The sequence below is a fragment of the Alligator mississippiensis genome, chromosome 14 (genome assembly GCF_030867095.1).
Source record: "Alligator mississippiensis isolate rAllMis1 chromosome 14, rAllMis1, whole genome shotgun sequence".
Lineage (NCBI taxonomy): Eukaryota > Metazoa > Chordata > Crocodylia > Alligatoridae > Alligator > Alligator mississippiensis.
Window position 1 is genome coordinate 2,253,629 of NC_081837.1, and position 14,912 is coordinate 2,268,540.

The 14,912-nt window shown below is 49.8% G+C and overlaps 2 protein-coding genes and 1 long non-coding RNA gene across 3 annotated transcripts in view; 1 reads left to right on the plus strand and 2 right to left on the minus strand.

Moving 5' to 3' along the window:
- PIGL (phosphatidylinositol glycan anchor biosynthesis class L) overlaps positions 1 to 2,272 on the plus strand; it is a 61,265-nt gene extending 58,993 nt beyond the window's left edge. The window contains exons 6-7 of the mRNA XM_014603860.3: positions 746 to 879; positions 1,620 to 2,272. Of these exons, the coding sequence (XP_014459346.2) occupies positions 746 to 879; positions 1,620 to 1,718 (233 nt within the window). The 3' untranslated portion in view covers positions 1,719 to 2,272. The remainder of the gene's footprint in view (positions 1 to 745; positions 880 to 1,619) is intronic.
- Positions 2,273 to 3,087: 815 nt separating this feature from the next.
- CENPV (centromere protein V) lies at positions 3,088 to 7,233 on the minus strand. Its single transcript, XM_059717501.1, has 5 exons — positions 7,025 to 7,233; positions 5,838 to 5,936; positions 4,579 to 4,648; positions 3,544 to 3,658; positions 3,088 to 3,333 (listed from the first exon to the last, which is right to left on the minus strand). The coding sequence occupies exons 1-5, from the start codon at positions 7,216 to 7,218 to the stop codon at positions 3,209 to 3,211; spliced, it is 603 nt and encodes a 200-aa protein (XP_059573484.1). The 5' UTR covers positions 7,219 to 7,233; the 3' UTR covers positions 3,088 to 3,208.
- A 1,942-nt stretch (positions 7,234 to 9,175) lies between these two features.
- Positions 9,176 to 14,700, minus strand: LOC109284238 (uncharacterized). Its single transcript, XR_009456706.1, has 4 exons — positions 14,477 to 14,700; positions 13,826 to 14,033; positions 12,434 to 12,673; positions 9,176 to 10,669 (listed from the first exon to the last, which is right to left on the minus strand). It is a non-coding gene; the product is annotated as an uncharacterized LOC109284238 (long non-coding RNA).
- Between the last annotated feature and the right edge of the window lie 212 nt (positions 14,701 to 14,912).

The following is a 14,912-nucleotide window of genomic DNA, read 5'->3' on the forward strand; positions in this document are numbered from 1 at the left end:
CAGCAACGTCAGCTTTGGAAGCACTGAGGAAGCACTGAGGAACCTCAGAGCAGGTCCCAGGGAGCTCTGTTCCCTTCTTGGGACCAGGAGCTGAGCTGAGTTCAGTAGTTGTGAAAGGAAAATTCACAGGAGTCTTAGAAATATCAGCAAAATCTCCCCCACCTTTTCCAGGCACCCCCTGCCTGGTAAGCATCTGACAGTGCCAGTACCAGCCTGGGTAACAGTTGACACCATCCGGACCAGACCAGGAAAGCCTTCCCTGCAGTGGAGGAGGGACAGCAAACCAAGGGCTTCTCATGCAGTTTTTATCTGACACTGGTTTGGCATTGAAGGCCTTCCTGTGCACCCTGCCTGGAGTGAACCAGAGCAGCTCAGAAATCCTTTAGGTGGTGGGTCTGTGGAGGCAGGTTGCCAGCTCGTAAGTCCACGTCCAGCCCTAGCAGAACGATTAAGAGGTAAAGAAACATTTGAGTGGAAGAGCAGGTGGCATGAAAGGAGAGGCCTATGAGGCTTGGAGGTGGGGTGCCTGCCTCTGGCATGGGGAACGGCCATTATTGGAAGTTCGTAGGAGCAGGTTGGAGAAGCATCTGCCTGGGATGGATCAGACGGAGCTGGACTAGATGTGATGCCCTGAGGGTCTGCCTAGCCCGATCCTTCTATGACAGGGACCCCCATAGCATCTGAAAGCCCAGCCTGGCGTTCCTGCAGGCTAGTAACCATCCTGCTCTTTTTTGTCTTTGTGCAGGATGCCGAGTCCTCATCCTAGAGTCGGTGAATCTCCTGCGGAAGTATATCTCCGCACTGGATGTGCCCATTAGCTGCCTGCTGTCCCAGGATGTTCTCTTCATACTAACCAAGGAGGAGTCTGAACAAGCCAAGGTGAGATGCTTTGTGCCTGCCCCGCCAGTTAGATCATGCCATAATAATGGTGAGGGAATCACCCAAGAGGGTCTCACGCACTTGGATTATTCAGGTTGCATTTTGGCAATTTATGATGATTCAGTAGATTGGCTTTTAGGAATCCAAAGGGCGTGAGTCTTGCACCGCAGCTTGTAGCCACCCAGGTATTGGATGCAGAGGTGTGGTCTGCAGAGACTGCCTTTCTCTGCATGAAATTGTCTGTCTAGATGGGATCGTGCAGGCTGCTCAGCTCGAGACAGGGCATTGCTTGCTAGAGCCCACAGTCGCCAACTGCAGCTCCAGGTGGGTGACAATGGCCACTCCTAGAAAGTTGCACTCTCTTAGGGGCAAACCTGGGGATGCTCTGCTGTGGGAGTCCTGGTACCCAGTGCTGAGCTGTCACCTATATGAGGGCAGCAACAGGACACTCCTGGTACAGAAACTGCTCTGAGACTTGAAAGCACCATTAGTACTTGGGCTTCTGGACCTCGGACCCTGTCCTCCCCAGAGGCACAGGCTTCCTGACTGTTGTGTTACACACACTACCGTCGGTGTCCTCCTGGCAGCTGCAGATCGGGAGAAGCCACTATAAATGATCAATTCAGTCCAAATCCTGCCGGGGTGGGGGCCCCACTGTTAATTTAATAGGCAACTTTCCAGAAAGGCCTGGGTGCTGCCCTCCGAATGGGTACGGAAGTTTCCTCTTTGTCTCCTTCTAGCGGGCCATGCGGTGTCATCGCAGCCAGCTCCTCTGGTTTCGCCACATCTACATGGTATTCTCTCGCTATATGGTGATCAATTCCCTCCGCCTTCTATGACGCAGTGCAGAGTCGCACACACCTCCCAGTGCGCTGAGATCCCAGAGAGGGGACCAAAGGAGAGAGGAAGTCTGCCAGGTCAAGCACTACTGAAAGCACCTGCTTCTGCCTGCCATGGGAAGCAGACAGTGCCCAGAACCCCTTGACTGCAGACGCATGCTGTATGTACTTCCTTCTGCTTCTTTACTTGGGCTCTAACAACTCTTGAATGTTCTCATTGTAATAACCCAATAGGATCAGAAACATGGGACAGTCTGAGGCTAATTACAAGTGAGAGTTCAGACATCACTCAGGTTACAGCACTGCTTTTCTTCAGGGATCTAGAGCTCAGGGTCACCTGGCAATCCCTGCCTTGCGCCCTGTTCCCCAGGGCAGGCACCAGGAATGACATGTCCAAGGGCACATAGTCTCCCTTGGGATTTGATCCTGCAGCCCTCAGGCTGGAATATTGGACCACAAAGGACTACTGGGTCATGGAGGACCCCTATTCAGGCAGCCTGCCACTTCCTGAACTTTAAGTCCCAAATCTGTAAAATAAAACATCAGCAATTACAGACGGATGTGCTGGTTCCTTCCACCTTGAGCCCCCAGCCAGGCTGTGGGGTGAGCAGCAGCCTGTGGGGTGAAGCATTAGCATTTATTCCTACAGGGTGGCAGCACGACAGGCAGTTCTCCAGTGGAGTATGTTTGCAGACATTGACGTTCCAGCAGCCCGGTGTGGGTCCTCCTGCCTTTGAGTTCAGCAGGTAAGTGATGAGTCAGCCAGTTCTCACCTATCTGTGTATAGTGTGTAAGTCTACGTAGAGGTTGGAGCAGAGAGCAAAGGAGGACTGTCACCCTGAGGCAGTCGTAACAATGCTCATCACTCCCATTGTGCTTTCCCCTCAATACTGCACCAGCTATTAAAACAAAATTAGGGCTTAACTGTGTGCTCAAGCCCTGATCTCATGCTTAAATACATACATAAGAACATGGCGAGGTCTTTCCTTACACAGCAAAGCACCTTAACATGTGGATTTACACAAGGACACTGCCAGGGAAGTTAACTTAAGTATGTGCATAAGTATATAGTTGTACTAGAGCCTATCAAATCACTATAAATGGGGTTTAACTGTAAACCTGGAGGCAGACCAGGGTAACAGAGCAGTGTTCCCAGAGACGGGACTGTTCTATGTAGGAGAATGGTATAAACCAGACAATAACACAATTAGGACAGGTCTTCATTAGACTCTTTCAATGGAAGCAAGAATCTTGTTCTGGCCAGTGTGATTTGAACATGGTAGGTAAAGTACCAAGGAGCCAGCTTTGGGATGGGTCCAGAACCAATGGGCTTTGAGAATGGAGGGGTAAATCAGGCAGCACAGAGGAATTTACTTAAGGAAAAAAAGCAAAGATTTATTTCCCTCAGAGCTCAGCACAGGACAGCTTGAGCTAACATCACACGCTGGTCCACCTGGGCCAGTGTACACACTTGGCGCCCTGAAGTGGTGTCACGGTTTCGACATGCTCCTGATAGTCTTGTGCTCCTTCACTGCCTTCTCCCACTCCTTGCCATTGATCTCCTCGACGGTGGTACTGTGCACAGTGCCCTCATCCAAGCAATGTGGGGCAATTCCTACAGAAAGAGGAGAAATAACTGCCCAGAAGGGGAGCTGGCCCATTCCAGGGCTGGCACAGCTCTTGGTCCAGCTACAGCTGCCAAGTGCCGGTGCACTGTGCTGCCTTGGACAGAGTGCTTGTGGTCCCAGCAGGCATGAGCCCAGCTGGACACTCAGTTTTGTTGCCAGCTGTTTGCCAGGTTTCCCTCCCTGTTTCTTTTACCTACCATAGCCATCCGGGTTAGAGCGGGGGGTGTAAAAGCTCTGCACACCGCAGGTCTTGCAGAAGGTGTGCTGGGCGCGGTGTGTGTTGAAGGTGTACTTGGTTATGTTATCAGCACCCTGAGCAAACAGAGAAAGGACAAACGTTTGTCAGAGGAGCAGGAACAGGTCACTCCCCACTGCCTCCGGGCATTGGGCTTGTAACTAAGAAGTCCAAAATGGCAGGCACAAAACAGAAGCTTCATTACAGCCAGACTAAAAATATCGCCGTCTGAATTACAGGGTTCCTGCGCTGCTGTTGCTCCTTTTCCTCTCTCCTCCCCTCACAGTACAACAGGCACCGAGGCTTTAACTTCAGCGTGGTACTCTGTTGCCGCAGGCCTGTTTTTTAAATGCCCCACAACAAACAAAACTGAACTTCTGTTGCTCCAAGAAGCCGTGGGCAAGTTTCTGGGTTCATCTGAGCCCACAGCGTGCTGTAGTGTGGCAAACTGTTCAGCTGCAATGGAAAATCCAGGGAAATCTGATTGTGAGGAGTTGAAGAAAGCCGGAAGCCAAGCTAGGCAATGCCCTTGTAACCATAAAGATTTAGAAGTTAAGCTTGCAATTAGGATTGAAAACATCAAGGTAAAATAGGCTAACACTGACCTAAGAGAGAGGCAGAATGAACACTTTGGAGTGACGCTGCCAGCGCCTCCGCCAAGACTCACGGATCCAAGACCGATATGTCTTCCAGAGCGTTGCCACAAGCCCTTAGCTCGTTAGTAGCATGAACAGTGCGGAAGCCCTGCCCTGTACCACCCCAGAGGATAGCAGCCCTTGCGCACAGCACAGTCTTTCCCTGCCTAGTGTGTTCCCTTTTCACATGTGGAACTTTCCATCCTGAGTTATGCTAGCAAATGCCCTGCCAGGCTCTGGGCATCCCAGTGGAGTCCTCAACTCCACACACTCCCCACCAGCCAGCCACAGGCACGTTTATGATGCCCACCTGGCTACTGCATGCATCTCTCAGGCCCACCCCACTCGTGCACTTTCCCTACCTGCAGCAGCTTGAAGCGTGAGGCTGGCACAATGAAGTGTCTGTTCTGTTTCTTGGTGCAAATGCTGCAGCTGTAAAAGTTGGGAAAAGAGCTTTTCAGCAGGCAGCTCCCGACCTGCCAGGCAGTATTCACAGCCAGCCCGGAGCACGTGGCAGGGGGGATTCTAGGGACAAAATCAGTGTTGCGGTGATAGAAGTGGGCAAGCTGCACCTCTGGTGTGTGCACTGGGTGTGCATGTGCATGGCCTGGACTATAGTACTACAGGGAAGCAAGGTTATCTGCACCAAGGGCTAGGCACCATTTTCTCTCCACACACACAGTTAGTTCTCCGGACATATCAAGGACATGCCGCAGCCTGGACAAATACATCTAACCTTTCAGACTAGAGTTTGCCAACTTCATCCAAATACACCAAGATTAATTGATTGGGAGACGTGAGACATGGGCTCTGCAATGATAGCTGAGCTGGAATGGAACGAACGGGGAGTCTGGTGAAAGCAGAAAAGCCTGTCAGGCCTGACACGTGAGCAGAGCTTTGGCAAGAGGAAGCCAGGAGAGGATCATGCCATACGTCCTTGAGGGCACCTCATTTGGATGGAACAGAAAACTGCACTTGGGATCATTGAAGCCCCCTTGGCACTTTTCATGTGAGTCTGGGAATAGTAGCTAAATGCCGTGGGGGCTTTGTACTCTGCCCCTCTCAGAGCCTCTGCAGGTTTCCAGATGTGACGTCCTTCACTCTGTCGTGCCAAGAGCCTGATGGTTTTAAATAGCTGCTGTGCTTTACACCAAACGCGGCTGCATTTTATTAACGAGGGAGAGCAGCTCCTATATGTAATAGCAAGCCTGTAAGATGCTTCCAGGTGAGATGTTCTGTATGCGTGCGAGATGTTATTAACACTGAACACAGCATCATACTTTGTGCTTGTTTAGCACCTTCTGGGTCCAAATCTCAACTCGTTTTCACAAATACGAATGTATTTAGCTTCACAACATCCCTGTGGGGTATGGTAGCATTATGGCCTCTGCTGCATGGCTGTGGAACAATGATACAGATGCACCACTTCCCAGGATCACAGAGGTTTCTGACACCTACAGTTTTTGCCATTGCCTTACTTGTTCCTCAGAGGAAAAAGTGACCAGGAGACATCCCCACCGTGCTGCCCCTCCGCCCCCTCCCTGCTCTGGTGCTCAGTGCCCTGTACAGTTGCAGAATCAGCATCTGAAATCATCAGTTCTGGGAAACAAAAGGCACTCACTTGCAGTCAAACACATGCAGATCTGCGGATGCCCAAACCTCGAAGCGGACAGCTCCGCAGTGGCAGCCTCCAGCATGCTTCACCAGGCCGCGGTATTCGCTAGGTGGGGAAAAGACACACACAGCACGTTCACGATTGACCACTGGCCCAGGAAACCGAGACCTCACAGAGTAAGAGTCTGTTCTGCTTTGGGCACCTACAAACACTGGTGTAACCTGCTCAGATTATTTACCAGGGCCCAAAGTGAGGCAGAACAAGGCTTGCTTTCCCTCACAATGTGTGGTGCCTGCAGCTGTGGTTTTGGTGAAGAGCAGGGAAGGTAGGAGCCTGTAGTGTGAACAGCATCTAGGGAATAGGCCGTGCACTTGTTTCCAAATGTACTTGAAGCCTGAGAGCTGCCCTTGAGGACTCTGCCCCATGCCTTTCTCTCCTCTACGGACCTATCCATGGTCACTGCCAAATCAAATGAAGTCCTTTAATATTTCCAGTGACCTGCACAGACCGCTGGTTCAGATTTATTCCTGGGGATACTAAATGATAGCTGTATGACACACATGTTCACAGGAGACAGCAGAAGTAGCACAAGGGCTGGGCAGAAAGATCAAAATATGAGTCTGGTGGATGTTTTGCTGCAGACGGCAGCAAAGAGCAGGATGGGGACATTTTTTAACCCGTCCCTTTGACGTTCCTGGAACCCGAACAAGTCGCCCCAGATTCGGCGGGGAGAAAAATCAACTTCCTCGTGGCTCAACAGAAGCCAGCATTTCGTGCTATAAAAATGTGACAAGGGGAACAATCCAGCGCCAAGGCAGTGGGGAGGAGGCAGTGCTTCTGGGCTGAGAAACCACAGACAAAAATAGTACTGAAGCCACCTGGACAGCGATTCATTTGCCTGACTATATCCCTGTGCGCACTCCACACTCTCTGTGGCCCTAAATCTGACCCCCAAGACCAAGATGTCTGTCCCTGCACAGCTCCAGCACACGTCTGGGGGCACTGCACGGCTGGCCCGCAGGGGCCCGGGGCAGCCACCTCCCGCTCCCCGCAGCCCTTCCTGCCTGCCAGCCCGCCCGAGCAGCCCGTGCCTGCAGGCGCTGCCCCGCTCCTTGCCTGTGCCTGGAGGGTGCCCGGGGGCAGGGAGGGCAGCGGGCTCTGTCCCGGGCCCTCCCCGCGGGGCTCGCACTCACTAGGTGTCCAGCAGCAGCCGGGCCGCCTCCTCGCAGCTCAGCCCCTGCTCCTGCCGGAGCCGCTCCCAGCGCTCGCGCTGCGCGCCCAGCTGCACGGGCCGCTCCTCCGCCCGCCGCCGGCCGCGGGGCCGCGGGGCTGCGGCCGGGCGCGTCCCGCGGGCTGCCCGCGCCGGGGCCGCCCGGGTCCTGCCCATGCTGCCCGCGGCGCTGCGCGCGCGGCCGCCAGGGGGCGCTGCGGACACACGGCGCTGCCCGGGCCCGCCCGCCTTGCCCCGGGCCAGGCTGCCCGCTCCGCAGCGTCTTGCCCCGGGGCAACGGAGGAGGCAGGCAGGGAGCCGGATCAGGTGTGTTTGCTACCCACAGAGCAGTCACCTTTGCAGGGCGCGGGAACACAGCTGGAGTTGTGCCCCCTGCTCTGCTGCCGCCGGTCATTTGGGCCGCGGCTCGGGCTAGCCAGCTGCGTTTTGTTGAGTCCCCGTCCCCGTCATGGAGAAGATACCCGCCGTGCCTCGATTCCAGGATGCTCTCTCGATGATGAGTCTTGCGGCAACTTGAGCTGCAGACCTGCGGGCAGAAGTCGCAGGCCTTTCTGCAGAGGGGAGTAGGCTGTAGGCCGGGATTGCTCTCCTTTTCCTTCGTCCGCTCTCTCTTCTCTGCTCCCAGGGCAAGATGCTCCACCCTGAAATGCTCGGCCGCTTGGTTGAGGTTGCAGCACCGTTGGAGTCGGTCGACAGCCCGCTCCTCCCAGCTGGAGTCCGGGAGTCCCACCGGTGCGGCAGTGATGAGCATCTCGGGAAAGGCTGCACATAAGTAACAGCAAGACTCAGTCTGCTGCTAGGGCTTGGCAGCCCCAAGGCTAAGGGCTCCTGGGTGTGATTGGAAAGCCTCAGGCCTGGCTTAAGATCGCTCTGCCCCTCTCCTGCCAACAGTGAGTGAGGCAGTGTGATGTGAACCCAGCCCCAAGAATGCAGCTCTCCCGTGCGGTGCTGCTGCAGCGATGCCTCCTTCACGTGCTGTAGCAGGGTTGCCCTGAAAGGAGTCTGCCGCGGGAGCCATCGGGAGGTGTCTCTGGGGGCAGACTGTGCCGAACCAGGAGGGAAGGCTGCAAACACCTGTTCCAGGCAGGCAAATACTGCAAGCCCAGCTGGCAGAGCGGGATGAGGGAAACTTTCGAGTCACTTCCTGCCCTTTGGGCAGGGGGCTGGACCCGATGATCTCGCGAGGTCCCTTCCAGCCCTAAGGTCTACGAAATCTGTGGAAGTCAGGTAGAGGCGTGACATCTCTGGTTGCTGGAATTCTGTGCACCGGTATAAAGAGCAGCTCTAAACCAGCCTGGGAGAGGCCAAATGAGCTTTGATTTGATCCAATCCCCTCCCTTTGTCTCCCTGCAATTCTCTACTTGCTTGCCCCACCTCCAGATTCTCATCCCATCTCCAAACTTAAAGATGCCTGGCCCATACCCCCAGCTCCTCCGCTCCCTCCTTCCACTCAGACACACATGCCCTCTCCCTTCACCCTGATGACCACAGCCCCTCGCCTGACTCACTGTGAAAAGGGAACTGGTCACCACCCCAAAAGTGTAATGCGTAGTCACCTCCTGAGTGCTGATTCAACACGGCGTTGAACGGAGGCTGGCACAAGCCTGCTTAAAGCAGGTAACACCTAGGAGTCCTGTGCAACGTGCTTCAGCGCAGGCACACTTGAATCAGGCGATGGGTGAGGTGATTAATGGGAGCCGGATGTCTTCCCTGTGAAAATTATCCTTGCAATCCATAGCAAGAACCTCATATCCTATTTTAATGGCAGGAGTGCTATTTAGCTGGCATTACCGTTTTGGGAGCAGTTCTTTCATTTTACTTACATGGTGGATCATACCCTGAAGGTTCCCCAAATGCTTTAAAGCATTTGACAGGATACAGGTGACTTGTATGGATCAATTCTCTGCTTCTGAACTACAGTCATCTCTGGTTTGAAACATGGCGGCTTCTGAACAGCACACAGCAGCATTGCACACTTCAGTTAGTCCCCATCTACTCTGGGACCTGAACCCAGGCCATCACCTTTCCAGGCAACTGCATTTAAACATGATAGTTGCCAGAAAAGGGCCGTCCTGGTTTCTATGGCCAGCACAGACAGAACTTACATACTTGATCAGGAGCGTTTGCAATGTTTATTTTAAAGAAAGGCATAAGAATATTTAAAGTTACCAGCCTGTATTAGGGAATAGTGGCCTATAAAACCTTACTGTATTCTGCATTAGGAACTCAGCCATATCTGAAGTCAGAAAACATGTGCGGAGCAGGGGCTGGAGCAGTAAGAATCTAGCAATGTTCAAACTGATTTAAACTAGATTTGATAGGGAAAAATATCCCTGGAGCTAACCTTTCCATGCCAATTGTTGCCTGGGAGTGGATTTGTTTTGCTGAGCTCCAAGCCCAACTGAAAGCTTGTGGTTACAACTGAAGCACTGAAAGGGGCTCCAGGGTTCACATGGCACAGACGGAAGGGATTGTAAACAGCTCCCCTGCCAGTCTGCTGATCAACATCTAGAGGGGCTACTGAAGGGTCAGGTCTGCTGAACTGTAATCATTGGTCAGTTGGGAGGACGGTAAAGCTTGTAGATAGTGATGAAACTGTCCCCAAAGCTGTCTGACCTGGAAAACAGCTTTGGAAAACATATGTGACCTCACAAGGTGTGTCACCTCCTGAAAGAATGCGCGGCAGAACCAGCACAACAACCTGCAGCTCTGCTCTCTGACAGGCAGCAAAGGTTACTGGCGTCATGCGTTCATGTGTTTTGCATTCCTAACAGTAAACTGCCGGTTATTAATTTATCTCAGCTGAATCACTTTGAATGTACTGCACGGGGTTAAGTTTTTGGCAGGAGAGTTCTTCTCTAGCTCTCAATCAGAACCGCTCCCAGATCCACGTTAGTCATTCTCGACTTCACATTAGTCACACGCTATTCCGGGATGAAAAGCACTGGGCCAGGGACAGCTGATGCAGCTCTGCAATGTGACCGTGCTCACATTTAATACAGGGTGGTGGCCTGGGGCAACTGCGGGTTGGAGCATGCATTGCCCTGTCCTGTTCCAATCAAAAGCGGTTGTATCAAATCCACATGAGCGCACACGAGTTTGTCCAGTGGCTGGCCACTCCCTCGCCAGAGAGGTGCTCAGAGACAGCTGCAAACCTGTGTAGGTGTGAGTTTACAGACGCACCCTCCAATGGAGACCAGGGTGGAAACACGGCCTGTGATGCCTGTTAGGGTTGCTTCCAGCCCTGTCAGTATCTACTGCACAAAGCAGTTTGGACAGTGCTGTGGGGAACCAAATCCTGTTCCTGCCCCACTTCCGGACAGCCCAGATACAGACCCCTGTCAGAACAGAGTATTTCTGGGTTCGACTGGCAGACCACGTGAGAGAGCTGAATGTGGTCTCACCTCAGAGTGCCGGAGTGAAAACTTCTGCTCAGACTGGGGAGGTTTGGAGTTAAAAGAGAAAATAGTGTTCAGGAAATGGGAACGCCAAAAGGTGATGGGAACAGGTAACATCTGGCACCCCAGACAACCTGATGGACACAGGTTATGCTCTCAAGAAATCGAAGTCCAAGTGGCTGGAAGGCCAGTTTGGCAAAAAGCTGGGCCTGCGATGAAGGAATAAGGAGAAAATAGGGGATTCAGGGATAACTAGAAAAATCATCCATTCTCAGAGAATCCATCCCCAGTTTTGCATGGAGTACTGTACAGGGACAGGGGGCATTCAGTCAAAGCTGTGTGAATAGGCAGATAAAGTGAAATTTAACTCTGCAGAGGGCCCATGCACCACATCCCAAGGGTCCTGTGGTGAATCCTAAGTATGATCGTTCCTCCTTCCTGGGTTTTTTCAGATTTTATAATCCATCAGGCTCAAAACAGTTCATAAATGGGATGCCCGTGATACCGGAGTTCTGCAGTGGTACTGTACTTGGGGGTGAATTTTATCCCCACACCAGTCACAAGCAATAACTCAGCAGTACTCCTAGTTTATGTAGTTCATTGTCAGACATCAGTACACCTGAGGAGTCCTTCAGTGTTCAGGGACACCCCCCATATATGCACTGGAGGCATAGTTTCTTCTAGATCTGATGCAACCCGATGATCAGTGACTAGAAGGTATATATATAAAGGTGTGTGTAATATATATATATATATATATATATATATATATATATATATATATTACAAAAAAAGAAAGAAAAAACCCCTTCTTTAAGCTGCAGTCCTTAGTAAGAGTCAATGGCCTGATGGAGCATGCTTTTCTGAAAACAATCCAGAGAAGACCAAGGAGGAGGAAATATATTTTTCTAGTTAATGCCTTAGAGGGCACAGGGCAGAAACATATAGAAAATCAGTACATTGTCCAGTTGCCTTGCCAAAGTTCACTCTTTTGGATGGCGTGGCGTTTCAGCGTTGACGGTACAAAGTGCCTCTCTGTTCTACCTCTGCTCTGCTTGTGTAATACTGATTCAGCAGAACTCTTGTCTAGAGGTCATCCTGCCTTTGGACTCGGTCTAGAGGGGGCTTTTTATTGGAAAGCAATGCTGACAGTTTTTTGGGGCTTGTAGGCTAACAAGAAAAGAAGGAAGTATGGGCACTGATTTTCCCTTTCCGGTGTAGTGCTCTAGAGACCAGACTATGTAATATAATACAGCAATAAATAATAGCAATTAGTACCATAGATCCTGTGCACTGAAGAAAAATAACATGGCTTTAACACTTTAGGGGAGGACCAAGCTGCCCTAGCTCATGACTAAACAGGTACTATTCCACTGACCTATACACCATTCCTCACTGATATTTCCCTAGGCAGACAAGGTTCTTTGGGTAAATGTGATATCTTTTATTAGACCAATTAAATAGTTGGAAAAAATTGGATGGATTCAATGAAACCTGATACTTCCTCAGTTAAGGTTTCATGCCTGAATATTATAGGTCCCCTTGGGTTCCCTTGTTTGTGGATTTTAGGGAGTGTGTAAAAAGTGCTGGGGTTGGATTGGGGGGGGGTCAAGTTCTGTAGTTTTTCTTGTAGTTCATATGGAAATGATTTGATGGTGGTTTTTTGTAGTTCATATGGAAATAATTTGATGGTGGTTTTAAGTTTTTAACTGAAAAGGGGAGCAGGATCTTTCTCCATTTTTTTGTAGTAGGTGGTGTTAAAGAGTTGTCTGTTGGCTTCTTTTATATAGTCTTCACAGTGAAGGATAACTATAGCTCCTCCTCTATCTGCTGGTTTTATTACTTTACCTGTGTACTCATAAACCTTGTCTACACAGAGATTTAAAAAAAAATCTCCAGCTGTCATAGCATCACTTCTAACCATTTTAAGATCTTGAGTGTAAAACAGCCACAGAGATTTTTATCTACGTTACCTAGAGTTGCTCAGAAAGGTATGCTCAGGCACATTAAAGATGCAGCTTTTTGGTCTCACTTGCACCACAAAGTGAAATGGCTTTAAGCTGGTCGGGAGCAACAATGCTGCCAGCTCTTCTTGGTTTGTTATCAATTTTGTGATAATTTGGTGTTTTTCTTACAGCTCCAACTCCTGAAACCATGCTGGTCTGTGAGAATCTCAGCTTTTCATTTAAAAAAAAAAGTTTCCAGTATTAGACCTAAAAAACAGAAGAAACCATACATGTATTATTGTTTTATAAATCTCTTTATTTTCAAGTCAAACTCATGATATTTTGGGGTGTGATACATGATTCTTGGACTTTATGGTTTACAAGTATTTGGACAGCCATAATGTACCACTGCTGCGTTTGTAGTGCAGATGGAGCTGTGCTCTAGGCAGGGTCTGGTAACAAAGCTACAGTTTATGTTGGGGCACGGGTGTACTTCACCAGCACACATTAGTCTCCATCACTGTCCCTACCTGGTGGAACGCAAAGACAGAAGGCAAGGTGGAGGCACACCTTACAGACTATCTGAATCAACGTTCATGAACCACACACCACACCTCATCAGATGCTATCTCTACCCAAAGAGATGTATTCAATTTAGGTGTAGCAAGTATGATAACGAACCAGGAACAACAGTTGATTTTCCCCTTCTGACAGAGCTCTCTGCCTTATCTGAGTCAAGGAAACGTACTGGCCTCGCTGCACATACTCAGGTCCTCTAACTGGCTGCCATTCCCTGGTGAGGTTCTTTAGCCATAAATAAAATGCTCGTTTTATTTTACAGTGTCCAAGCAGAAATTATTTGCAGCTGTCAAGGCGCTGGTGTGTGTACAGGTCAGAACCTGTGACTTTGTTCCAGAATGTACATATCTCTTGTGACCATGAATCCCTCTTCTCTGAAAGTAGGTTTCTTTGTACCACTGCCCAGTGACCTAATTTTCAAAGCACTACAAGAAGACTGTGTTCCCAACTATGGCCGTGCTCTGCTCTGTCACAGCCTGTACTGTCTTGTCTCCACCTTCCAGCAAGAGCCAGCTCCTGCCTGTTGTTCCTTATTCAGCTAGAACTTTTGGGGCAGCATGTGACTATTTCTGTTTTGTACAAAGAAAATGCATTCAGGTGAAGATTTAAGGACAGCCAGACTTGGCAAATCTATGTTTCTCGTACGGACACATCTGGATATCTGAGGAAGCTTGGAGTTCAGGCTGAAACTCTGTCATTAACTCACTGGGGAAGCCAGTTTGTTTACAGCTACAAACGCACAAACCAGACTTCAGGGAAGTTGTTCTATATTAGAACTGGATGTAGCAACCATGGAATTTGACCTACAGCATACAAAATATTCAGTAAATGCAGGCTTACCATTATCCAACCCATACATGGTTCTCTGTCCAAAGTCCAACCGGTATTCTATCCTGGACATATCTGAAGAAACTAATTGAGCTTTTTGTGTAGGACTGATTAGTCTCACCCAGGGGTCACAGCCACTGTCCTTGTTGTTTTTAACGTGCCGTCTGTATTCCGTGTGGGCATGCCGAGGCTTGTACTTGTTTCATGTAATGACATTTCCCTGAAGAATGAATTATTCAGCAACAGTCAACAACAAGTTATTTTAAGAGCTGCTTGTGGCAAAATCATTCAGACAGAAGCCTTCATCACAGTGAAATATTATTATAATCTCTTGGTTTCAATCGATAAACAGAAAACCAACAGTGTGGGAGTGGAAGCAGTATGGCTGCATTGTTTTCAGCCCTGGCTAGAAGCAAAAGCAGCAGCTCTGGTGTTTTCTGGTTTGCATGTCAGAGCATGAGAGTTGCAGACAATTCCCCCTCTTCGTTACCTTCCTGCAGAGACGTTTTGCGTCCCTGCTACAGCCCTGTGGATACAGGTCTCTAATGTAAGGGGAGTTAAAACTAAACAAACAAAATAAAATGGCGAGAAACACACAAATGAAATCCTTCATCAGAACAGACGCTTCAAAATGTACCTTAAAAATCAGTCCACGATTCTTACCTTCTAACGTGGCAAATGAATTTTTCACCATTTCTCTGACTTCATACTGGACCCCATGGTCCCTTCCAAGGCTGCAAGGTATTACTCTGGATAGAAAATACTCTCCTGGGACAAAACCTTCCCTAACTGGCCTGTGGCAGAGATCCAAAGAGCTCTTTGCATGCCCTTCTCTCGTGTTGAGAAGCTGCCCAAGAGTTTTCTAGAGCTTAAAAGAATTATATTTTTTGCTGACACTGCCACTTGCCAGATTCTGTACAAGGACCTTGCTCCTAATTTCTTGAGGTTGGATATTTAAATAAAATCAGCTTTAAAGCTCTTCTCTGCTTTTTTCACTGTGTTTGCTCTCACTCTGATGATGGGGTTTGACAAGTTTGAAAGTATATACATGGCATGTGGTACCAGACATATCAAGCAGTTAGTCCTCTTTTGGCTCTGC